General features: G+C 34.2%; 2 protein-coding genes and 1 long non-coding RNA gene across 5 annotated transcripts in view; 1 reads left to right on the top strand and 2 right to left on the bottom strand.

Moving 5' to 3' along the window:
• Positions 1 to 640: 640 nt before the first annotated feature.
• LOC133201440 (uncharacterized) lies at positions 641 to 6386 on the bottom strand. 3 transcript variants are annotated; one of them, XM_061337242.1, is made up of 7 exons: positions 6292 to 6386; positions 5781 to 5944; positions 4209 to 4374; positions 2471 to 2544; positions 1857 to 1966; positions 1746 to 1766; positions 641 to 1479 (listed from the first exon to the last, which is right to left on the bottom strand). In XM_061337242.1, exons 1-7 carry the CDS (start codon positions 6359 to 6361, stop codon positions 1236 to 1238), a joined length of 849 nt encoding a protein of 282 aa, XP_061193226.1. In that variant the 5' UTR covers positions 6362 to 6386; the 3' UTR covers positions 641 to 1235. The 3 variants fall into 3 exon arrangements, with proteins under 3 accessions (XP_061193226.1, XP_061193225.1, XP_061193227.1); XM_061337241.1 differs by lacking the exon at positions 1746 to 1766 and having other exon boundaries at positions 1836 to 1966; XM_061337243.1 differs by lacking the exon at positions 1746 to 1766 and having other exon boundaries at positions 1836 to 1966; positions 5781 to 5941.
• A 958-nt stretch (positions 6387 to 7344) lies between these two features.
• LOC133201543 (uncharacterized) lies at positions 7345 to 8337 on the top strand. Its single transcript, XR_009723113.1, has 3 exons — positions 7345 to 7497; positions 7673 to 7742; positions 8233 to 8337. It is a non-coding gene; the product is annotated as an uncharacterized LOC133201543 (long non-coding RNA).
• Positions 8338 to 13111: 4774 nt separating this feature from the next.
• LOC133201442 (uncharacterized) overlaps positions 13112 to 26226 on the bottom strand; it is a 41223-nt gene continuing 28108 nt past the window's right edge. The window contains exons 5-8 of the mRNA XM_061337245.1: positions 20200 to 20454; positions 19562 to 19801; positions 14847 to 14968; positions 13112 to 14566 (exon numbers count right to left, since the gene is read on the bottom strand). Of these exons, the coding sequence (XP_061193229.1) occupies positions 13295 to 14566; positions 14847 to 14968; positions 19562 to 19801; positions 20200 to 20454 (1889 nt within the window). The 3' untranslated portion in view covers positions 13112 to 13294. The remainder of the gene's footprint in view (positions 14567 to 14846; positions 14969 to 19561; positions 19802 to 20199; positions 20455 to 26226) is intronic.

Here is a 26226-nt window from a genome sequence, read left to right as displayed (position 1 = left end):
GGGTATGAATACACCGTCTCATAAGGTCAAATCCTGCCTCACTGATCAATGTTTACGTATATTGAAAAGGGAAATAACTCAGTTCTCCATTTTTTATGTACTGAAAGAAAATTTAACTATTCTCCTTTTCATACATGCTAATAGATGTTTTTTATTCTATGCTAAATATATTTCTTGAAAATATGGTATTTTATGAATTAAATTTTATACATATGGTTGGAATAACATTATTTAAAGTTGGAACATGTTGTAATGAATGCAAGGGGAAAAAATAAGAACCATTTGATATCAATAATTTGATAATTGACAGACATAAGAGATAACTGCTAAAAAAGAAAAAAAAACTATCTCCATCATTGAATTTTGAAATTTTTACGCCTGAGAAACTGAAGATTTTTTTGGCTTCATTTTGAGGGTCACAGCAAGAGACTTCTTCTTTTCATATAGAAGTTTTTGAATTAATTCTGCTTTACATGAATACATAGAATAAAGCAAATATTCAATAAAAATAATATATAGTGGCTGCATATATTTATTTAACATATGAATGCTTTAAAAAAATGACAATTTTGAGGTAATATTGTTTTAAAAACATATAACAATTATGCTTTTAAAAATACTAATCTAAGTAAACATGGGTATGACACTTTACAATCACTCATCTAGTAAAATGTAAAATACATTGAATGTTTAAAAACAAAATTGAATTCTAATACTAATGTGGGATTTTATAGCTTTTCAAGCCAACAATTCTCACTGATTATGTAGTTACATAAAAATATCAAACTACAGACTAAAATGAATGGCAATAACATAACTATACTTATTTGTACATTCATTTTCTCATGCGGAAACACATTATATGCAAAGTAATGATAATAGTTAAAAGCAATGTTTTAAGTGGAATTATGTCTGTTACTTATCCACATCCTTCAATGATTCCAAAACATACTTTTTTTTACGACAGAATACTTCACAGAAAAAAATACTTTAAGGAATTCAGTACTGTTTAAAAATGACAGAATTGTTTGTAAGTTCTCTAGATAATCTCATCTCAACCTGTGTCCATCTCTGTCCTAGTTTCATATTCATTATGCATTTGTTGTACTGGACAAATCTTTCTGGCTTATGATTTTTTCTGTACCACACCATTTATCTTCTTCTTACAGACCTTTTCATACTTTTACCATACCAAAATAACTGCTTTGAATGACCAGAAATCTTTCAAAGGCTATCTAAACCACTTTCTTTCTCTTAAGCTGTTTCTCCTTGGCCAGGTAGTCCTCCTCCGTTAGCCTGTACCCCCAGTGTTGTAGGGTCTGTCTGACCACGGGGGAGATGTTGGGGTCATTATATCGTGCTCCACTGCGGTAACACTTGGAGATGAGGTTGTTTTTCCATCTTCCTGTGGGTCCTGCACACCTCAACCATCTCCCCACCTGTCGCTCATCATCAAGGGTCCTCCTTCCTTGATAGAATCTACAGCGGAAATTGTTTTCTTTAATAATACTGGTTTAAAACTTGTTTTATTTATTGATTTATTTTTAAGTTTCAAGCTTTAAATATTGAAAAAGACTTTGCAATATTTGCCACAACCAGTTCAAATGTAATAATTGTTGGTCTATTAAAAATTCAATATATTTTATACCTCATAAAGGTAAAAATCTTCATTTCATGCATTGTTCATATCTGGTCAAAAACCTTAAGAAGTTTTTTTTAATTGTGGCACATCACTGTATACTTACCTGCAGTACCACTGGAACCATCTGTACAAGTCACTGTATACTTACCTGCAGTACCACTAGAACCACTTGTACAAGTCAGTGTATATTTACCTGCAGTACCACTGGAACCACCCATAGGGGTCTTGTTTGTGGATCCACCCACTCTCCTCCCACATCTCCAGGCTTCCCCCACACTTCACCTTGTATGTATTCACTGACTCATTGTAAGATGAAGAGGTTACCTGTCATAAAGGATACCAAGTATTTACTGACTCATTGTAAGATGAAGAGGTTACCTGTCATCAACGATACCAAGTATTTACTGACTCGTTGTAAGATGAAGAGGTCGCCTGTGATGTGATACACTTAAGTAATAGTTCTCAGTCCAGATATGCACTACAGTCAAACCTCGTTATCTCAAACTCAGTCGGACTGAGAAAACACTTTGAGATATCGGTGGATTTGACATATTCTGGGTACAATACTTAAAGAATAAGTGTTTGGGACCTCTAAATCACTTCAAAATATCCATGGTATTCGAGATAACAGTGTTCGAGATACTGTATTTCAAAACTGTATCTATATTAGAAAGATATTAAAAACAAAATCATTGATTTTCCTTTAACTTGTCTAAGCTTTTATTCTAAATTTCTGGCATCCACTTTTGAACTTATTAAATTCATAAAAATAATTTCCTATGGTCATGTATTTTAATTAAAAGTATATTGCTGTTTGTATTCATTAACCTGTTTTTTAATGTTAAGACCCTCTGTCCAGTCTTTGGGGAGTTCTTTGAAAGCCTCATCTTTATACTGTTTACCTGCAGAAAAAGAAATCAGTCATGAGTTTGCATGTTTCAAGTCGACTATTGGCTCTTTTTTGTTGTTGTCATTTCTTGTTGTATACAATGTTCTCAAAGGCCTCAATATGACAACTATCACAGTTCATCTCATCACTAGCCACAAGTGCATTATGGCACCAAATGACAAAGTCTAACTTGTTAAGGTTTTAGCGTTTGAGTACATTTTAAGCACCTTGAATTAAAGAATCCAAAAGACTGTCTGACAGTGTCTTTTCAATCATCTTTTGATGACCTATCAATTCTTGGAAAGAGAAAAAAATATGTTTATAAGGAATCTACATCAACAAGAGATGTTTGTAAAACACTTATGCTCCCCCCATAATTGGAATTTTCCAAGTCCAAGGGACATAACTTTGTCAAAAATGGATCAATTGTACCCAACACAGAACTTGGCCTAGATATTCTTATGATTAAACTGTATACCAAATTTCATTTCAGTATGTGCAACCTCTGCAAAGAAAATGTCGAACAGAAACTGTTGGTGGACCGACAGACAGCAGTAAAGCAATATGCCCTCCCTTCTTCGAAAGAGAGCATAAATGTCAATATTTACATTTGCTGTGTTTTTTCTACTAAGCCAACTGTGAAATTGATTTGAAAACCATTTTTGTGTATACTCACACGTAGAAATATACATGGAGGAACTCGCGCTAAAGTGACATCACAATGAGGCTACAGAGACGTTAATAAAAATATGACAATATAGGGCAGCGAGAATTTCAAACATTGAGTATATTTTTGGTGCATTTAAACAGGCAAAATGTAAATATAAGGAATGTTTTTAAGCTTAGTGTGAATTATTGGTGTGTAAATCACACAGACTTGCATGTAGACATATAATTCATGAAGCCAGGCCCGTAGGAAGCAATTTCACTTTGAGGGGGCACAACCATACATTTTCAGTTGAGGGGGCACTATCAACTACCAAAATTCCCTGACAAGCAAAAAAAAAAAAAAAAAAAAGAAAAAAAAAGCTCATCAAACGTTATTAATGAGGGGGCACAAGCATATAGCAGCTAAGTTTTCTATAGTATTCTATATATCGGCAAAAGTATTGGGGGGCACGGACCCCCGTGCCCCCCCCGGTTCCTACGGCCATGGAAGCGCTAGCGCGCTTCATGAAATATGCCTACATGACAAGTCTGTGTGATTTACACACCAATAACTCACACAAAACTTAAAAACATTCCTCAAATATCACATGCTAAATGCTCTAGATGCAATTTATTTTTTCCACAAAATTTTTCACTAACAAAGCCAAACTTATAATTATAGACTGGAGCTACTGTTGATTCCATATTTTTGGCGAGTACTTATTTTCACGAAATGGCTCTTTGACATCAAATCGCAAGAGATTTTACATTGATTTCAGCAAAATAAATATAAAAGTGAGTAATTCTATTTCTTGAGTTTTGCTTCTCGCATAATTACATGATAATTGATTCCTTGCTTATAATTAGGAATCTACAGTATTTTTCATCTTTAAGACTTGTAAATTTTAATACTGGTGTTCAGTTTTAACAACATTAATCAGTTCATTGTGAATTTATTTTTTATGAACTCACATGCCTGTTGTGCATGGTATAAACTTTTTCAATACTTAAAATACTTTAGCTTCTCACCTGTAACAGATGATTTGATTGGACGGAAGTAAGTTCCGCCAAAACTGCCAGCCTGCAGAACTTCTTTGGGTGACATATTTGGACGGAATTCTGGAAAATCTGGAAAAACTAATTCTCCTTTCTTGTTTCTTGTTGGCTCCTTTGCTGTGTATTTAATTTCCCCTATCTGATGATAAAAAAAGGTCATTTAATGAAGTTTTATAGGAAAATGCCTTTATTCAACATTTCTTTATCATAAGAAACATAAAAATTCAACTCAGAAAACATATCATGTAACTGTATATTTCCATTATGTCCAGGCTGAATGTTGTATTGGCCCATACAATAGTAGAACAATGTAACATGGTGCATAGGAGAAATATGGAACTGCATTTATCTAATGGATTTAATGCAATCATTGACCAGACAAAATCCATAATATGTAATAAGGGTGCAACGATAAACCGTTTGACGGTATATCGCGGTATATTTTTCCACGTTTCAATTCACGATACGCTAAAATGATATCGCGGTTCAGTTCAATCGGTCCAGAATTATCTGAATCGTCTGTTTTGTTTCCTTTTTTTACAATTTCAAAATGGCTTCCGCGCAAAATGTGAGATCGCTGGATACCGCATTAATTCATCTCCAGCATCTTACAGACCTCAGATTTAACATGGAGAAGGACTTCATATGATTATAAGTTATAGATTTTTAGACAAATTATAAACCCTTTAGATCTAAACGTATTCTTTGGTAATACACGATCATGACTCATCTCCAGCATCTTACAGACCTCAAATTTAACACGGAGAAGGACTTAATGTAATTATAAGTTATAGATGTTAAGACAAATGATAAACCCTTTAGATCTAAACGTATTCTTTGGTAATGCATGATATTTCATCACGTGTGTATTTCAATGAAAATTCACTGTCTTGTTGACTAAAACGTGTTAACACGAGAAATATGACAACTGGTTTTCTACGTAAATAAAAGGAATAAAAGAATGAATGTCTTCCTTTTTCATTCCACTTTAAAAGGAAGATTATTAGGAAAGGTTCCCATAGTTCCCTGTAAATGTTCATCATTGGTTTAGAATATTGTCAAAACTCAAAGATCTTCCTAACAATCCAATTCAAGTTAACAAAATTTTATTTTAATTATTATTAAAAAAATATGAACATTTTATATAAACCTGTCAAGTTAAAAAAAATATGATGACAAACTTGAAAGACTTTTTAACCTTGTCATGTATCCTGATACATATCGTATCGTGAACTGAATACCGTGATACATATTGTATCGTGAGGTTAGTGTATCGTTGCACCCCTAATATGTAATGGGAAAAACACAAACAATATAGTAGTATACTGTATAGCAGTACCTACTTGTCTCAATGACCAATATTTGCCCAACAAAGGCATTTTCTGTTCAAAGAATGTGTATAGAAACTTTTAAATTTCTTGAACAGTTATTAAATACAGTACAATTAATTCATTAAATACTAATAAAGATTTTATTAAAATATCATACATGTCAGTTGTACATTAGGGAAAAATATTCTACTTTAAGTAGCTATAGACTACTTACAGTTTCTGTGTTTGTTGCTGGGTCTATCAGTTTGGGGTGAGATTTTTTCTGCTTGCTGCCTTTAGATTCTTCTTCATCAGATTCTGTAGATTTCCTTTTCTTGGATACTTTACTCTGTAATTTTCCATCATCTGAAGATGCCTTTCTTTTGGGCATGTTTACTGTTTATGTTTAAAAAAAGGATTATTTATTTATAAGAAATATATTAATTTATACATGTTCATCATCATAAGGATGCGTAGGCATAACTATAATAATTGAAAGGGATAAAAAGGATTTCCATTTTGTAAAACTTGTCGACATAAAGATCACGGTGTATCAACTAATTTACAAGACCTAGGAGATAATAACTTTATGCAAAAAAAAAAAAAAAAAAAAAAGCTGTGCAAGATGACACACAAAATGCTGTGGTTAAAAATAAGAATTGCTTCGTTATTCAAGTCTGTATGACGGAATAGTGTCACCAGAATATATAAGACTCATTTGCGTAATGTTTTTACAGTATAATTACCTGTAAAACTTTGAACTGGGCCTTGAATGCTAAGAAACACGTTCCGAAGAGTCAAAAATCGCGGTTGCATAAGCACAAGAAGTGACAAATGCGTAAGAATTAAAGGACCGATCTCGAGAGAATTATCGATTCCGGAATGTATTTGTGATTTTCTATGGTATTCATTCAATATGAGTACCAAATAAACAAAATATAAGAAATTTATAAGAACTTAGTTGAGTTGTGTAAGAAGTATACAACACTTCATTATTTTCTTATAATCTTGAAAACAAAGAGAAGGGAAAAAAATAAATATTATGATTAATTAGTTCCTAAATAAACAAAACGTTGGGGTGGATGAATAGAGTGAATAATTATTTGGGGCATTTTTTTTCCTTTTGAGTCCTAAATATCTTCACGAGCGCGTCCAGGAAATTTTTTGGACGGGGGGAGGGGGGGGGGGATATGTCGCCTTTCCTTTAATATACATGTATATGTGTATTTATGTGAATTTATGTATATGTATAAAAACGATCTGGTTTATTCCTTTTTTTTATGTCCTTCTCCTATCAACCATGCAACTCTTTCTCTCTTGCGTGTATGTATATTGTATTATACATGTATATGATTATATATAAATGTTAATTTACGATGTACTTTCTTTTGTCCCAAGAGGGCCCTTAACTGGTAAATAAACTAATTGAATTGAATTGAATTGAATATATACTGTATATATACATACAATCATATAAATATCTCTACTTAAAAGAGGTTTGTTTGTTTAAGGGGTTTTCAAGGTTAAATTTTATTACAGTATTTTTCTTCTTAAATTCTAAAACTTAAAAAATCCGAGGAAGAGTGGGGTTCCAATTAAAGTCACCTGACCCCCCCCCCCCCGGCCCCATTCACCCGGCTAGATACACGAATGTATCTTAGAACCCCACGAATGTATCTTAGAACCACCACCAATCTGACTGAAAATTGCATTGTTCCATTTGTAAAAGGGGATGTTAATATCAATCTCGTTTTCATTATCATTGTGACGTCATAATGATTTACACGTCACACTCTACTGGCAGTAGTTTGTGGTTACTTCTAAACAAAGAAAAGTATTTCTCTGAGAATATCGGCGATTTTCCTGCCAAAAGTTTCTCATAGATTTTATCTGTGAAATACTAGCATCGACTGGAATATAATATTTCAAGACAGACAGCATATCCATATAAAGTAAGTAGCAATACCAACTTTTGTTAAGCTAGAATGATTGTAATATAAATTTTGATTTTAGTAAAAGACAAAGCAATTTACGTTAACAGTTTTGAAAGAGTATCTAACGAGTTTTAGATGCCTCTGTGTTTCCCGTTTTTCAAATCCATGATATTCTTTTTTCTACAGCATTCAGAAAATGTTTCCTGGATTTTCGTGGATGGTTATGGGAGTGATGGAGTTACAGAAATGGTGGGGAAAGAAAAGTTAGTACCTGTACATTTATTATAAATAGTAAACAAGAGTATTAATTTCTCCAAAAAAAAAAAATAATTGGAATATTTCATCTATCTAGTTAAATATTTTATTAAGTGGGCAGTAAATGAAACTTCTAAATTTAGAATGCAGTTCAATTTATAATACATGTATTTCTATTTCAGATTTTGTCGCCCGCGTGGCGCAGTGGTTAGAGCGTCTGCTCTAGAGTCGCGGAGTAAGGAGTTGATCCTTACGTCGCGGGTTCGAATCCCACTGTGGGACGTGGAGACCGGTCCTTCGGATGAGACCATACAAACCGAGGTCCCGTGTCGCAGTAGGTGCTGGCACGAAAAAGATCCCTCACTGCTCAATGGCCGTACGTGCCGAGTATAGGACAAAATTTGCAGCTCTCCACCGGCAAGTGGTGGCGTCTCCATATGAGTGAAAAATTCTCGAGAGGGACGTTAAACAACATACAAACAAACAAACAAATTTTAGATTTTAAAAGACATGTAAAATGTCACATCATAAACCCGCATGATTTGGGAACTGATGTAGACACAGGACTGAATGAAGGAGATTTTGATAGATATGTTTCAAGTGAAATTGACAATTGGATTGCTTCTTTCTAATCTTTAATGTAGATGTTGTTATAGTATTGTGTTTAAAATTAAAGATATTTTATAAACAACAAATTGTCGAATGTCGTGTTTACGTGTTTACAAGCTCTTAACTGTTTTTTTTTTTTTTTTTTTTTTGTTTTTTGTTTTTTTTTTTCTATAAAAGATAGAAGATACAAGATATTTTGTTGATAATCCGAGGCCCAGGAAGATACATATGAAATAAAAAGTTCAATTTAAAACCTAATTCTTTTAACCAAAGTATATATCCTCTGCTTGATTCTCTTTTCTTTCCTTCATCATTGCCCTTGTCTGACTGTCTAATTATATATAAAATATTTCATATAGAAAGGAAAATACAAACTAAAAAATTGGTTCACGGACATTCATTTGCATTTTATTACTATATATCATACTTAGACAAATATTTCCTATATATACAGAACGTTGAAATTAATTATAGCTATCTATACTTCTGGAAATGGGGGGGGGGGGGGTTAAAGTTAGGAAACTATAACAAAGAAATGAATTTAAAAATATTTTTTTTGATAGTTGTGGTTTATTATCCATAATAATTACAGTTAATTCTGTTTTATCAAATTAATGCAGGTGTTTGACAAGCCCCCGACCCCCCCCCCCTCCCGGTTAGCCCCCGGACCGTTCCAACTTTTTTCTCCTAAATTATCTTTCAATGCCACATTTGTGACAAAATCCTTATATAAAGAGCGGGGTGGTAAGATAATTTATCAGAAAAAAATCAAAACGGAAGGGGGGTCGACAGGGAGTGTTCCTGTCCTCAAGCATCCGTGTTTAGCGCCCAGTTTAGTTTATATTGATATAGTGGTTCTCAGATTGCTTTTCAAAACAAGCGTCAAAAGATTCATCTGAGTATGATAAAATCCTCTAAAGTATCAATAGACTGTCCTTTCAATACCAATACCCATAAAATATCTGTATCAATTGATTCAGAAAGACATAAATTGCTCAAAATCATGAGAAATAAGCAAACTGGACATTCTGGTCATTTGATTTCATTCATAAATAGGATTTGAATCGGGGAAAAAGGAGGAGGTGATCTCTGTCCAATGGATTAATGAATTATGCTTGACACATGGAAAAATCAAAGATGTTGAATTATGAAATGAATGTATTCATTTTTGGTAATACATAAAAAAAACAGTACATACGACAGCAGTGCAACTAAAGGAACTCATAAAAAATCAATCTTCGTAACAACAGGTGCTTCGACATGAAGCTCTGGTTATATATACTGTGTAACTCAACCCATTTCCCTTTTTTGGTCTACGGTACAAATTATCGAGCCGGGTATTTTTGTCTTATGTTAATTCATTTCGATCATTAATTACAAGAAGAAGACCATGAAAGCCTCAATGAGTCTTTTTGGATTACCCATTAAAAATATTGCATGCAAATTCTTTTGTTAAAGTGATCTAATAATTAACATTTTTAATTGATGGACTACAATGATTATTTCTTAATCGTTAATAAATTCTCTTTAACTAGAGTTTAAAAATCCCATGTAATGACAGACCTGATCTAACAGGACTCCTGACAACGTTGGAACAGGTTCTTTTTTCAGTTTGACTTGTATATATATAGACGAAGTTTTGTTCAGATTTGTTTTACAATATGAATTAGTGTATAAAAATAACTAATCATTACAGTGAAACTGTACAATAAGGAGATCTTGAGGGCATACAGTTTTATATCTTTAAAACTAATGTTTTATAGTGTATATTCTTATTGGCGGATTTAAGGGGCCTGGGGGCACAACCCTATCACCTAACTCCTAAAATGTCTTAAAATTAGTTTACATGTATTCGTGCAAATATATATAAAAAGGAAAACTGTCGGAATATTGAGATGTCTTAATATCAGCGTCATTTTCCGTCTGAAGGTGTCTACTTTTGTCTGAAATCCTTTTAAACCCGAAAAAATGAAGAAGGTTCATTTTTTTTTACAGGTAAAAATTTGATAATGAATCTTTACAATGTCAATATTTAGTGACATCGTTCCTCATCACAAACTCTGACAAAAGTCGCGATTTTAAAGTCTGTCTAGAAAGCTACAGTTTCATTTGTTCCTAGTCTTGGATTGAGAGCCAAAATTGTGCGGAGAAGAAAATGTTACAGGGAACTTGGTTGGTCATTACAGTACGAGTCATTTGCATAGGAAACGGAAACACATTGTAGCATTCTATCTCTTATCTATATCTTGATCCGCAATTGCGCAATGAAAGACAGTGACTTTGGGAGCGTGACTCGAATCTGAGAAATATAAGTAGATAGGCCCAAATTAGAGCCTAAAGACAAACAGATAAGTTTGACCAGACAGAATTTTTTCTGATAAGAAATTCTACGCATTATTTATGCTAAAATGTGTTTTCTTTGCAGGTGGGAGTGTAACTAGTACTATGAATTCTAATTTTCTGTATAAATCTAGTTTTAAAATCTAAAAGAAGAGGCCCATGGGCCACATAGCTCACTTAAGCAAATTGACTAGGAAAAAACGGAAATCAGTTCAGTATCTCGGAGGGCATGATTTGTTCAAACTACACTGACTAAGGATGCCTACATATTTTTAAGCTAATCGCAGGTTTAGAAGATTTTTAAAGAAAATTTCCTACAATGTACACGTTTGATCTTCTATTGTTGCCCGCGCTCTTCCCCCGGGGCATGATTTGAACAAACTTGAACCTACACTCCACATCAATATGACTAATCATGACATTGCTGGATGAAGATTTTTAAAGATTTCTTTTAAATATTACAGTGTACTTTCAAAACCTTAATTGCCTAATGTGGCCCCACCCTCACCCTGGGAGTGACAATTTGAACAAACTTGGATCTACACTTCCTAAGGATGCTTTCATACAAATATGACCATATATGGTTTTGTTCTTCTTGAGAAGAGGATTTTTAAATTGTGTTACATGTGTGTTTTCCTAGAATGTAAAACTGTCATCGGCCATTGTGGCCCTGCCCTATCGTCTTATTAGAACAAATTCAAATCTACAATTAGTTAAGGATGCTTCCACATTAACATGACCAATAGTGGCTTTGCTGTCTTGAAATAAAGAATTTTATAGTTCCTTCCTCTATATTCCTATGTAAAAAGTTGATCGCCCATTGTAACCCCACCCTACCCCCGATGATTTTGATTCGAAGGAATTTGAATCAATACTACCTCAGGATGCTCTCACATTAAAACATGTATAATTCATGGCTTCGCTGGTTTTGAGAAGATTTTCAAAGAATTTTCCTCTGTTTTCTTGTCTAACATTCTGATCGCCCATTGTAGCAGCATGTGAGTCATGATTTATAAACATAAACCTACTTTACTGTTGTGGATTTGTATCCCTGTTGTATCTGCATAGATTTAATCATAATGATAAAACATTTCTATAAATCTAGATCAATATGATAAGCATAATAAAGAATGTCGGTTACTATGGCATTCCAAATGGCCCATGTTTGTAAATCATTTTTTTTTTGGAGTTGATCATGCATTAGCGAATCCAAAATATTGAAAGCATTATTCAAGGAGACATACATGAATTATAAATCTCATAAAAAGGAACTCATATTAAAGTAGAGTTGAAATCATTTTATTTCAAGTGTGAAAGTACATGAATGTACACACTACGTAGCCTGATGATTTACATCCATTTTCTTCGTATATATTTCATGAAAAAGAATCACATTTTATAGTAAATATACAGTATATACTTATATTTTGCCTACTTTTACTTTTGATAAGCTCTTATAACACTGGACTAAGTTGAAAATATACTTTACATCCTTAAGTAAATTGACACAGACAAAACAAAATACATCAAACTTTGCCTTGCTATAAAATGATTTTTAATTGATTACATTTGAACGAAAAACATCGAAGTGGACTTCCGTTTGCAGCATATCTTTTTTATATATTTTTTTTTTATCAGAAGACATGGCCGTAGGAACGGGGGGGCACGGGGGGGGGGCGTGCCCCCAATGATTTTGCCGACATTATAGAATACTATAGAAAACTTAGCTACTATATGCTTGTGCCCCCTCAATAATAACGTCCGATGACCCCCCCTTTTTTTTTTTTTTTTTTTTGCTTGTCAAGGAATTTTTGGTAGGTGATAGTGCCCCCAGTTGAAAATGAAAATGTTTGGCTGTGCTCCTCCCCCCCCCCCCCTCAAACTGAAATTGCTTCCTACGGGCCTGGAAGACAAGATACTTTCCTTCCGTGCCTTTGTCATATGTTTGCATTTACATGTATTCACATTGCCCTTGGGCGTCTTCTGAAATAAAGTTTGATAAAACGATGACATTCTAACAACCAGACTATGTTCTATTGTTTTAAACCATAAAATACATCTTTTGTGTACAAGTACCCAGTACACGGACACCAACAGACATTCTATACAACATATTTCAGATAAACATGATTTAAGTTAAAAAAGTTTTGTTAACGAGGGTAAGCTCAAAGCACTTAGTTGAATGAACATTCGAACTAAATATATCTACAGTGTTGCAGAGGTATGCTATGACTATTTTACAAGTGTTTAAATACCTAGCTATAAGGTAATAATGTGAACTCTTCAGTTCTGAAAGAAAGATACGAATAATTCACTGAATCTATCATCGATTTAATTTGTCTGTCAGTTTTTTGTCAGTTTATCATTTATTTCCCAATGTAACGAATTTGAAGCTCTTGAACGACACGATTTTGCACGATCCTTAAACAAACTCTTTGAGATTACTCATGTAGTTATATTGAAAACTTTATAGCAACTTGTCCAAAATTGATTTTAAAAAAATAGGAAATATATACGTGCTATTATAAAGTTTGGAGAATACACGAGACACTCATTCCGTCCAAGAATTGGTATAGAGGAGATGTTTTTAATGTTATTATTTTGCGATCATCTACATTTTCCAATATCTCGTCAGCTCTTTTGTATTGATGAAATGCTGATCAATGATTGAATGCAAAGGACAAATCATTTCTTGATCATCTTTTGGAATATCTTCCTCTGAAAGGAAATGGCCTTTGATATCCATGGCAAGTAGTTGTGTATCGTCCAACCGACACCTAAAGCCTCTTGCAAACAACAGCTTTCTGTGAAATTTTCCTGCAAAATCCTTTAATATATTTTCTACCCTTTCTTGAATTAGTTGAGTTTTATCCCTTTCCAAAATACAACCTGGCTTAGGGTGAAATATTTGAAGTTGTATAGATTCTTTTGTGACGGATAAAACGACAGTGTATCCAGCAAATGAAAATAAAGTAGCGTTTTTGTAGAGGCATGGTGTGTCGTGCGTTTTAAGCACTTTCCAATTTTTTTCTTGCATACAAGCGACAACAAGACGAAAAAAGAAGAAAAAAGGTAGAAATGTAAATTGATAAATGAGAACAGATGATTTACTTTCCGATCGACGGATAAGATCTGGGACGACTGACTCCATTTCTTTTCGGTTCATGCATGGAACATAATGGGATTCTTTACCAACAACCAGTAAACCAAGCCTTTGCATAAAATTGAGAAGTGACTCCTGATGATATTCAAGGTACCGTTCTTCATGCTTAAAAGCGCCCAGAAAAATTTCGTATTTCTCATTCTCTCTTTTCGGTCTTTCAAGTAGTTCTTCGTCCTTACGTTTCCAAATCTTTTCTAGAAGTTTGTTTCTCAAATTTCCACTTACATAATATTCATCCCAGTCCTCCTCGTTCCCAGGTATACCCTCGAAATGTAGTTTGTCTGTGATGATATGTTTAAAGGCGTCAATAAACCATTGGATATCAATAATCAAGCGTTCACTGAGACCAGCTTCGTTGAAATAGAGAACTTTCCCAGCATCATGGTAGTATCGTAGCATATCTAGCTTCTCTTTTGATGATTCATTTGAGCTTTTCTGATAATCAGCAGTAGTCTCTGCAACCTTTGTTGTTATTTTAGAGATGTCAATAATTCGCTTTGAATGTTTTGTCTGGTTGATTTCTATTTGAAAGAAAAACCATTCTTTCGGAATACTTTCTTTCCATCGTTGATGACAAGCGATGTCGTAAAAGCTTCTTTCTAAATCATAAAGAGGTAAAGATAGCTGTGTACAATGAAATCTATCTTTTCTGATGTACTGTGATAAATTAGATCGCTTAGGAAGCTGATTTCGTAGACTCTCCATAAGTTCATCCTTGTCCTGTAATAATAAAACCTGGTTACCGGTCAATTTAATTTTCTTTTATATAGACTGACTCTTTTTTTATCTTTTCCAGATGAAATTAATTAGCCGTCTATATATCTCGTCTTAAGATTTACCAGTTTTTTTTTTCCGAACACAAGTACAATTTCAAGCTTATTACACAAAATCATCCATGATTAATGTCCAAAATCGCAAAACAACGAGGAATCTTATTGTTAAGATAAATTTAAGATAACTTGTTTGATAAAATGTCAAGAGTTTCCTTAGATATGCTCACTTTGAACTGTCTGCTTCCTTCCTCCCAATGAGTCGCTACTATTAGAACTACAGGCCTTGGGTCGTTTTCATTGTCGGAACCACAGTAGGTATGTATAGACTTCAGCCAGAATACAAAGTAGTCTAAAATATATTAAATGCAAATATTCCAAATAAAGTTAAAATAAGAAGTTAAAATACATTATTGAGTTTTTAATACAAAAAGTTATCAATAGATATGCAGTCGCAATTTAAGGACCTAGTCTATAGCTAGGACCTAAAGTATGAAACCAGAAGAATTAATTCGATAATTTTGGTACAGATTTGATGAATTATTATCTATTATCTATGCATAAAATGTATAGTACTCTATGTGTCTGTTTATGCTGAAATCAACTTAAGTACTATTTATGTCTTTATTGATTGATGATTGTATATTGTTTTAGGTCCCATTCGAGAATTTTTCACTCATATAGAGACGTCACCATATACCGGTGAAGGGCTTCAAATTTTGACCTTTACTCGGCCATTGAGCAGTGAGGGATCTTTATCGTGCCAAAGCCTGCCGTGAAACGGGGCCTCGGTTTTTAAGGTCTCATCCAAAGGACCCGCAACTTTCACTTCTAAGTGCCGAGCGCATAGTGAAAGAACAGTTGCTACCCATTTTTTATCGACTTAGGTCAGTCGCGGCCGAGATTCGAACTCACGACCCCCCCCCCCCCCCCGGTCACGGAGCGAGTGTCTTTATTGACAATAATTGTCAAATTTGGTTATTGTTATTTTTGGGGATCCAAAGTACCTCACATAGTGACTTTATACATATAAGTGGTTCATTTATTTAAGGGTGAATTGTCAACTGCATTGTTTAGACGCATATATATGTATATTCTCAAGTATCACTATTATATGTACTTTTTTTAGAAATCATTGACAATGAAATAAACAACCTAGCTTATGCATTATACTTCGCAGCGTTGAGATGGCAAGGGAAGATGACTTCTTAATTTTTTGCCAGATTTTATTTAAAATAGTAATATAATTAGTCACTTTGGTATTATCGGTATATTGATAACTTTAGGTAAGATTTTTCCCCCCAAATATATCGACTGTCATAGGAAAAGTTTGAACTTCTTTTGTAGCATTTTATATGTATTAGCAATAGTTCAACCTTGTACTGATAATATTACTTGTATAGTATACGTAGAACTGGATAAGAGTAGAGATTTCCATGCCCTGAACAAAATCATGTCAAGAGAGGTTTATAATTTTTATGTTTTATTTGCATCTATGCAAACAAAGAGAGAAAGGAACGTGTTTTGTTTTTCAAGTCGCAACTAGTGAAACAGTATATGAATCTTTTTTTATTTAAAAAAAAATGTGATCATCACATCGACGAATCAAATTTATTTCGTACACACCAAGAGAGTTTATGCAATATATATTTCATACCTAATAATAAAATTAAGTTTACGGACATAGAAAAGTTTGTCGATCTTACACATTTTATTGAAGAGTAGCAATTTCTATTGTTTTCTTAGATCAGAATTGTGGAAGAATTGGTGTTATAAACATAGGTAATCAAAGATTACGAAGCTCACCTCGACGAATGTTATCTACATGTAAGGCAAATTTCACATCATATTTTTTTTCTAGTTAGGGTACATCCCAAGATCAATATCCATGCAAGTTTGATTTAATTATAGACCTGCTCAAAAAACTTTTGACCTGTTTAGTAATCAAGAAAATTTTGGTCAGTTCCAACATCCAAAGCAAGTCTGGAAGTTTTCATCCTTAGATGCACCATCTATGCAAGTCTAATCATAACCACATGATAACAGGCCATAATATTATATAGCTACTCCAAAAAAATTACCCTGGTCATTCATCTGGAAAATGTACGTCAGATTCAGAATCCAAGACAAGTCTGGAAGTGTCCATCCCTAGATACATCATCCATGCTAATTTGGTTAAAATATGGCTAAAATTCACTCATGTGGAAAATCTAGGTCAGATCCAGCATTCAAAGCAGGTTGGTTAGTGTACATCCCTAGATGCATCATCCATGAAAGTTTGGTCCAGGTAGGGCTTATAGTTACTTGGGAACGAGACTACTCCTAAATCTAAACCTGGTCACTCATCTGGAAAATCTAGGTCAGACCCAGCATCCGAAGCAAGTGTGGTAGTGTCCATCCCTAGATGCATCATCCATGCAAGTTTGGTCCAGGTAGGCTTATAGTTACTTGGGAATGGACCTGCTCCTAAAACTTTAACCTGGTCACTCATCCAGAAAATCTAGGTCAGATCCAGCATCCGAAGGAAGTGTGGCCATGTCCATCCCTAGATGCATCATCCATGCAAGTTTTGTCAAGGTAGGGCTTATAGTTACTTGGGAATGGACCTGCTCCTAAAAATTTAATCTGGTCACTCATCCAGAAAATCTAGGTCAGATCCAGCATCCGTAGCAAGTGTGGTAGTGTCCATCCCTAGATGCATCATCCATGCAAGTTTGGACAAGGTAGGGCTTATAGTTACTTGGGAATGGGACCTGCTCCTAAAACTTTAACCTGGTCACTCATCCAGAAAATCTAGGTCAGATCCAGCATCCGAAGCAAGTGTGGTAGTGTCCATCCCTAGATGCATCATCCATGCAAGTTTGGTCCAGGTAGGGCTTATAGTTACTTGGGAATGGGACCTGCTCCTAAAACTTTAACCTGGTCACTCATCTGGAAAATCTAGGTCAGATCCAGCATCCGAAGCAAGTGTGGTAGTGTCCATCCCTAGATGCATCATCCATGCAAGTTTGGACAAGGTAGGGCTTATAGTTACTTGGGAATGGGACCTGCTCCTAAAACTTTAACCTGGTCACTCATCCAGAAAATCTAGGTCAGATCCAGCATCCGAAGCAAGTGTGGTAGTGTCCATCCCTAGATGCATCATCCATGCAAGTTTGATCCAGGTAGGGCTTATAGTTACTTGGGAATGGGACCTGCTCCTAAAACTTTAACCTGGTCACTCATCCGGAAATCTAGGTCAGATCCAGCATCCGAAGCAAGTGTGGTAGTGTCCATCCCTAGATGCATCATCCATGCAAGTTTGATCCAGGTAGGGCTTATAGTTACTTGGGAATGGACCTGCTCCTAAAACTTTAACCTGGTCACTCATCTGAAAAATCTAGGTCAGATCCAGCATCCGAAGCAAGTTTGGTAGTGTCCATCCCTAGATGCATCATCCATGCAAGTTTGGTCCAGGTAGGGCTTATAGTTACTTGGGAATGGGACTTGATCCTAAAACTTTAACCTGGGACGCCGACGCTAACGCCGACGCCGACGCCGACACCGACGCCGACGCCGGGGGTATAGCATAAGCTCATCTCGACTTCGTCGAGGTGAGCTAAAAATCCGTTCGTGTAAAAAAAAACAAACCCTGAAATATATCATATATTCTATTTATAGTCCCTATATAGTCTATACAAGCACAATCGGTTCATAACATTACATATACATATGATTTGATGCCATATTCCCCAGAGGGTTAGTAAGCCTCCATCGGCGATTGTGACTCAAAAAAAAATTTGCAAATAAGACTATCGCCTCGCTCAATATCGATATTTTTTTCTGGTGAACATCAAACCATGTTAACCACCGAAAGAGTCCACAATTGTATAATATGTGAAATAAGAAACGAGTATTTTTTGGATAGAAGAATGATATTTGTTTTGAATTTAACTCGACAAATAAACAATAGAATTTTGAAGAAAAAAAAAACCTAACCGTTTGAAGAAGACAAAACCTGATGATTTTCTGAAATATGCCATTCATACATTAGAACTATCCAAATTGATAAGGAATGCAGGGGTAGCCTGTGAGGTGGGGGAGTCGGGAAATGTCTGGTACTGCATCGGTAGCCCAAAATTAAAGAGAAAGTGGAAACGAAGCAGAGGAGTTACAGGAGACTTAAATATATATATATATATATATATATATATATATATATATATATATATATATATATATATATATATATATATATATATATATATATATATTCCGACGAGTGTGAGTCTATATGTAATCTCATACTATATAGTCTGCTTTATTTGTCTTATCAAAAGTTTAATATTATATAGTAGTTTATATTAAGTTTTATGCCCCCTTTTACAAGTGAAATTTGAGGGGACTATAGGTTCCCTCAATTTAATTAAAATCAGACTTCTTAGACCTGCATTCTTCAAAAGAAGCTTCTTGTGCCGAGTGTATATGACGCAGACCTAAGAAGTCGGAATTTAATTTGATATAGGTTTCCTCTCTGTCTATCTGTCCCACTTTGTTGTTATTCTGAACTTTTTTCTCTACAGGGTTACAGATATAAAACTGAATTTGATATGTGAGTGTAGATTTAGAAGTCATTTATAAAACAAGATTGTATTTCTTTCCTCTCACAAATTTCTTGCTTAAAGGTAAAAAAAAAATAGCGTTAACGGAAAGCTTCATTCGATCATTTTGAATGAATAATGTGCTTACAAAGACGTATAGAAAAAAAAAGAACCGATGGGAAATGGACAGAACAGTCAATAGTTATACATCCTCTTCTGACTTGTTTCAGTACCAAATCTGCATGTTTGTAAACAGTTAAAATAATTGACTGTTCACATGCTCATAATGAAATTACGTTTGAAAATTTCGAGACATGGAGCAAAATGAAAAAAAAACGTGTTTTCTGTAACAATACATGTAATACCTCCATATGTCCATCCAGAGAAAACGCTTCCATCTTGATCACATACACTTTTATCCACCTTCTGGTCAAGACATTTAGAAGCGTCCAACACCACAACATAGAAAGCTCTCCTGGTCAGGTAAATCTGGTGACAGGCGTAGTATGCACACTGTCCTCCAAAGTCAAAGAAACTCAATGTTTTTGCATCCAGATTTTTAGCATTATTTTCTAAATTTTTTTGGTCTTCGTATTTTCTCCTTGCTGAAAAAAATGACCAATAACATAACGCAGTATTGCTTGATGGAATAAAAATACTACAGGCATCATTTTTGTTACACAAGCAAGCATAAGAAAAAAAAATATATTCATATTCAGCAAACAATAAAATACTAGTATTATATATATGATCAGCATTACTAACATTCGAAAAAGCACAACTTAGATTCAGTCAATGTTTATGCTAGACATTGAAAGAAAAAACATTTCACATAATCATACTTTTTATATGTAGAAATATAAGTACAAATTAAATCATTCGTAATTTTTACGAAAATGCTTATTGATACGCATTCCAATTGTGAATTTATGTTTTATTTTTAATATGTGCTCTTCTTCTTTAATGGTGGAAAATATAAAATAATTTACTTAAATTGTATAACCTTTTAATGAATTTGTTTCATCACATAATTCAAATATTTCCTCATGCACCTCCAATCCCTCAGTAGATTTAACTTCCTTAATCTCCTCTTCACTACAACCAAGGAGACGTTTAAGTAGCGTAGTTTTCCCCGCCCCAGCACATCCTACAATCATCCCCCGGGCATGGTGGACCGTCTGTGTTCCTCTCTTAGCGTACTCCACATACCGCTCTCTGGCCTCCTGGTCCCATTTCAGTATTTCTCTAGGGACTCCCACTGTATCATTAAAAAAAAAATCAGCAATATAAACTAATAGAGCAGTGAATCAGAGCTTAAGTGGATTATATAAATTATAATATTTGTCACAAAACAGTGGCATATGATAGCTGAATTCTTAAAACTTAATTTCCAATTTAAAGCGAAATAATTTGAGTACCTAAAATTATATATATAATTTCGTTTAACATAACTTCCTCTTAATTGCTCTGCTTTATTTTGTTTGTATGTTCTACAAATTGGCCATATTTGTATTGTTTGGTGTCATTTATCTTCCCGTGATGTTGTGGCCAAGTGCGTATTATAACATTTTTTTCCCCATTTTTTTCCCCTCTTTGTGGTCTGTTTAAGTAGCTTTTTACAACAAACCAATACCACAACATTTTGTGCACGATCAATTAAAAAAAAAAAAATAACTATGGAGGTTCCAACACCCATTTCAAACTGAAACATTATACTTTAATGATATTGACTTCTTATCCTTTGAATCAACGTACTTCCATTGCAAAGTCTAATTCATAACTGCTGTAGTTTGTTTTGTCCTTTACCCTTGTTTCAAATCATACAAGCTTATGCAATGACTTGAAAAATCAGTGAACCAGTGATAAAACTAGATTTTTTTGACCGGTACTAAATCTCTCGTTAAGTAAGGATGTAAAAATTTTTGAATGACAACTTTTCAGTGTAATCCCTCTAAAATTGTTATAGTCATTCATATTTCTCTTTTTGAAAATTGGTGTTATGATACCTTCTGACCAGCTTTTAGGAAAAACGCCTGATGATAAAAATAACATAATAAATGAATGCACTGGATATACTATGAAAATATTATTCTCAATAAAATATTCATTTAATAGATTGTCAAGTTTGATAACACGAGTTATCTCCTCTGCTGTTATTAGGCATGCAGAATTGTCTATTTCTAAGGGTGTCGACGGGAATGTATTGAAAGTTGACTTGAAGACAGTTCTTTAAAGTAGAAATCCGACAGATCCGGTCCTTGTGACACGCTTCCTTTCTTTTTTGCGGAAAATGCGATAGAATTCTTTCGGATTATTCTTCCTTAATTCTGATTTCCATTTGATCTCCGCGGTAACGGAAATACTCTCATTTAACTTTTCTTTTATACCTTTCATAATTTTCCTTAAAGGTCACAATACATTTCTGTAAAAATGAGTCCGTGAGCTATTAAACAACTTTAAAGTTTTACATAACTTCGTGCATTTGAAATCAAACCAAGGTTTATTGTTGTATTAACGAAAATCAAACCATACATACATGTAAAAGGAAGATATATCGGCGAAGATGCTAAACTAGTACTTGACGTTCTTGAATACTGTGAAACAGAAAATTCGAATGGCATTTTACTTATGTACTTTTCTTAGACTTTAAAAAAAGCATCTGTCTCAGTTAAATGGAATATTCTTTTTCAAGTCTTACAAAAAATTAATATTGGTAATAGATTTATAAAGTGGACAAAAATTTTATAGACAAGCCCAATGTTTAAGATGAAAAACAACGGTTGGCTCTCCAAAACTTGCGAAATGACAGAAGGCATTCGGCAAGGATTTCCTATTTTCGCTCTCATACCTTTTTGTCCCAGAAATTTTGGCTATTAAGGATACATAACACAAAAAAACTTTTGATGCATAGATTGATAAAACATCCTTTGACTGATTTTGAATAGAAATGACATGCATAACAAATCCCTAAAATATAAAGAAATCGTAAGATTTCTTTGGTGCTTAGATAAGCAACTTTTTGCTGTTTTCTATGTAATTCTATACTAATATTTTTTTCACATTATGACCAAATCTTACAAAATTCTCCAACTTTACCTGGCAAACATTATTCAGGTTACCTATTTGAATATAAATCTATAAGAAATATCACGGATTTCTGAAAAAAAGATTTAGTTTGTGTTATTTATCCTTAAGATAAAATGTGATAAAGATATAAAAGGTATAAAAATCAATAATTGCGAAAATAAAAAAACAACATGCGGACGATTTAACTGAAGCTTTAAAAGACGAAATATCTATGAAACGTACTCTGGATAAATTACAAGAATTTTGTGAACATGCGGGATGAAAAATAAACATACAGTGTACATACATGTAAAATAGAATGCATTCTGTTAGGGGAACTAAAAACATGTATAATGAACTCTACGGCATAAAAAAATCACGAATAAAGCATAAAGATGCGTAGGAATTTTCATTGGACACGATGAGGAAGAATGTTACACTAAAATTGGGATGAAAATCTATCACGATATTGAGAAACTTTTTTGAATCCTGGAAAAGAAGAAAATTGCTATATCTTAACTTACATGTTTACAGACAGAATAGAATGAACTAAAATGGGATTTCCATGCGTAAAAAAAAGAAGAAAATATTGAATTATACGACATTCTATGCGGAAATTTTTAATAAATAACATTTTTACTATTTAGTACATGTATCTGTTCATAATTCTGTGTAAGTATTTAACATTACATAATCCAAACGCTACATCTAACACATTGTCAGGTAGAGATATATGTACTGTAGTACATGTATGTAGCTACAAAGATATTTCTTTTCTGAGCAATTTGCAAATACTTCTTTTTTGACTAATACATTATTAATTTCAATATTAAAAGGTAGTCTCCATACATGTATATTTTTTGACTCCATACATATCTTTAGAGAGAGAGAGAGAGAGAGCACTCAATGTACATATGCAAACATATGCACGTTCTTTAAAGTGCTTCTTTATTCTGAAAAATACCTTGTAAAAATGGAATGAACCACTTTGATTTTATTCCATACTTCATCATATCGATATGCACAATATATTAGACCAACCCAAGCGTGTGGCGTCGTTTTTTTTTTTTTCAGATTAATACGCCGGGGTTATTATTGACAAGAAAAACAAGTCTCCCAATAAAATTACAACCATTCGCAGTTCAAAATAAAATTTTAAAAAATGATAATAATAAAAGAACCCTTCTTTGATACAGTAACATGGAAATTTGAACCAACTACAACAACAACTGGGGGGGGGGGGCTTTATAAGTGTATATAAATTATTCCATACAATATATCAATTAACAGCAAGAAAACTTTCTCAGAAAAAATTAAGGGGGCGGGGCTACTTCCCCTCTCCGCTTTGATTCTACTCCTTAATGATAAATTATATAGATAACTGATGGTATGCAAAAACTGGTAAAACGTAGGTTTCGACATCCCGCATTAGAAACTATTAGGCATAAACACTCAAACTACATGTAATTTTTTAAAGCTTTTTGTATCCTTTTTATGCCCCCGGATCGAAAGATCCCGGGGGTATATTGTTTTTGTCCTGTCTGTCTGTTTGTCTGTTTGTCCGTTTGTTTGTCTGTTTGTCCGTTTGTCTGTTTGTCTGTTGTCAACTTTAACCTTGCCCATAACTTTTGATTGGTTGGAGCTATGACTTTCATATTTCACATGTGTATTCCTTGTGACAAGACCTTTCTTTGGGTACCATCATATTTGACCTTTTGACCTTGACCTTGACCTACTTTTCAAAAACTTCAACCTTGGCCATAACTTTTGAACAGTTGGTGCTTAGGTTTCAAACTTCACATGTGCACATGTATTCCTTGTGACAAGACCTTCCTCTCGATATCAACCACTTTGATCCTGTGACCTTGACCTAGGAGTTTGACCTACTTTTGAAAAACTTTAACCTTGGCCATAACTTTTGAATGATTGGAGCTAGGGCTTTCATACTTCACATATGTAATCCTTGCGACAAGACCTTCCTTTGGATACCAACCACCACTTTGACCTTTTGACCTTGACCTAGGAGTTTGACCTACTTTTGAAAAACTTTAACCTTGGCCATAAATTTTAAAAAAAATTGATGCTAGGGCTTTCATACTTCACATATGTAATCCTTGTGACAAGACCTTCCTTTGGATACCAACCACTTTGACCCTTTGATCTTGACCTAGGAGTTTGACCTACTTTTGATAAACTTTAACCTTCGCAATAACTTTTGAATGGTTGGTGCTAGGGCTTTCATACTTCACATATGTAATCCTTGTGACAAGATTTTCCTTTGGATACCAACCACTTTGACCTTGACCTTGACGTTTGACTTTTATTTAAAAAACTTTAACCTTCGCCATAACTTTTGAACAGTTGTATCAAGGTCTTTCAAATTTCACAGATGTATTCCTCGAGACGAGACCTTTCTTTGGGTATCAACATTTTTTATCTTTTGGCCTGAATTTTGACTTGCATTTGAAGAAACTTTAACCTTCGCCATAAGCTGCCATACGGGGGCATCAGTGTTTCACAAACACATGCATCTTGTTTCAGATTATTTCCGTATCCATTGTATTAAGAAAGCTCAAATTGCAACTTTTTAGCGGTGCAATTTAATGATCCCGGAAATTATTTGCGCGAAAGTGCTGCTGAATTTCAAAGTACGAAATAATTGCTAAACAAGATGTGTTTGTGAAACACCGATGCCCCCGTATGGCAGCTTATGGCGAAGGTTAAAGTTTCTTCTAATGCAAGTCAAAATTCAGGCCAAAAGATAAAAAATGTTGATACCCAAAGAAAGGTCTTGTCTCGAGGAATACACCTGTGAAATTTGAAAGACCTAGATACAACTGTTCAAAAGTTATGGCGAAGATTAAAGTTTTTTAAATAAAAGTCAAACATCAAGGTCAAAGTGGTTGGTATCCGAAGGAAGATCTTGTCACAAGGATTACATATGTGAAGTATGAAAGCCCTAGCACCAACCATTCAAAAGTTATGGCCAAGGTTAAAGTTTTTCAAAAGTAGGTCAAACTCCTAGGTGAAGGTCAAAGGGTCAAAGTGGTTGGTATCCAAAGGAAGGTCTTGTCACAAGAAATACATATGTGAAGTATGAAAGCCCTAGCATCAACCATTCAAAATTTATGGCCAAGGTTAAAGTTTTTCAAAAGTAGGTCAAACTCCTAGGTCAAGGTCAAAAGGTCAAAATGGTGGTTGGTATCCAAAGGAAGGTCTTGTCACAAGGATTACATATGTGAAGTATGAAAGCCCTAGCTCCAACCAATCAAAAGTTACGGCCAAGGTTAAAGTTTTTCAAAATAGGTCAAACTCCTAGGTGAAGGTCAAAGGGTCAAAGTGGTTGGTATCCAAAGGAAGGTCTTGGCACAAGGAATACACATGTGAAGTTTGAAAGCCCTAGCATCAACCATTCAAAAGTTATGGCCAAGGTTAAAGTTTTTCAAAAGTAGGTCAAACTCCAAGGTCAAGGTCAAAAGGTCAAGTTGTTGGTATCCAAAGGAAGGCCTTGTCACAAAGAATACACATGTGAAGTTTGAAACCCCAAGCACCAACTGTTCAGAAGTTATGGCCAAGGTTAAAGTCTCATAAAATTTTGCAAAAGTGGGTCAAACTCCAAGGTCAAGGTCAAAAGGTCAAATATGATGGTACCCAAAAAAAGGTCTTGTCACAAAGAATACACATGTGAAATATGGAATTCATAGCTCCAACCAATCAAAAGTTATGGGCAAGGTTAAAGTTGACAACAGACAGACAGACAAACAGACAAACGGACAAACAGATAAACAGACAAACAGACAGACAGGACAAAAACAATATACCACCGGGATCTTTCGATCCGAGGGCATAAAAATTGTATTGATGATTTTTTATGAATGAATTTAACTTTTTGAAACAATTTAAAACATCATGGCGTGCCTGGATTTTTTTTTCCATTAGAATTCATCGGTGATACAGGGAAAAC

The sequence above is a fragment of the Saccostrea echinata genome, unplaced genomic scaffold (genome assembly GCF_033153115.1).
Source record: "Saccostrea echinata isolate AGI-Se365-2 ecotype Australia unplaced genomic scaffold, CSIRO_AGI_Sech_v1 ptg000044l, whole genome shotgun sequence".
Lineage (NCBI taxonomy): Eukaryota > Metazoa > Mollusca > Bivalvia > Ostreida > Ostreidae > Saccostrea > Saccostrea echinata.
This window is presented reverse-complemented; position numbering and strand designations above follow the sequence as displayed.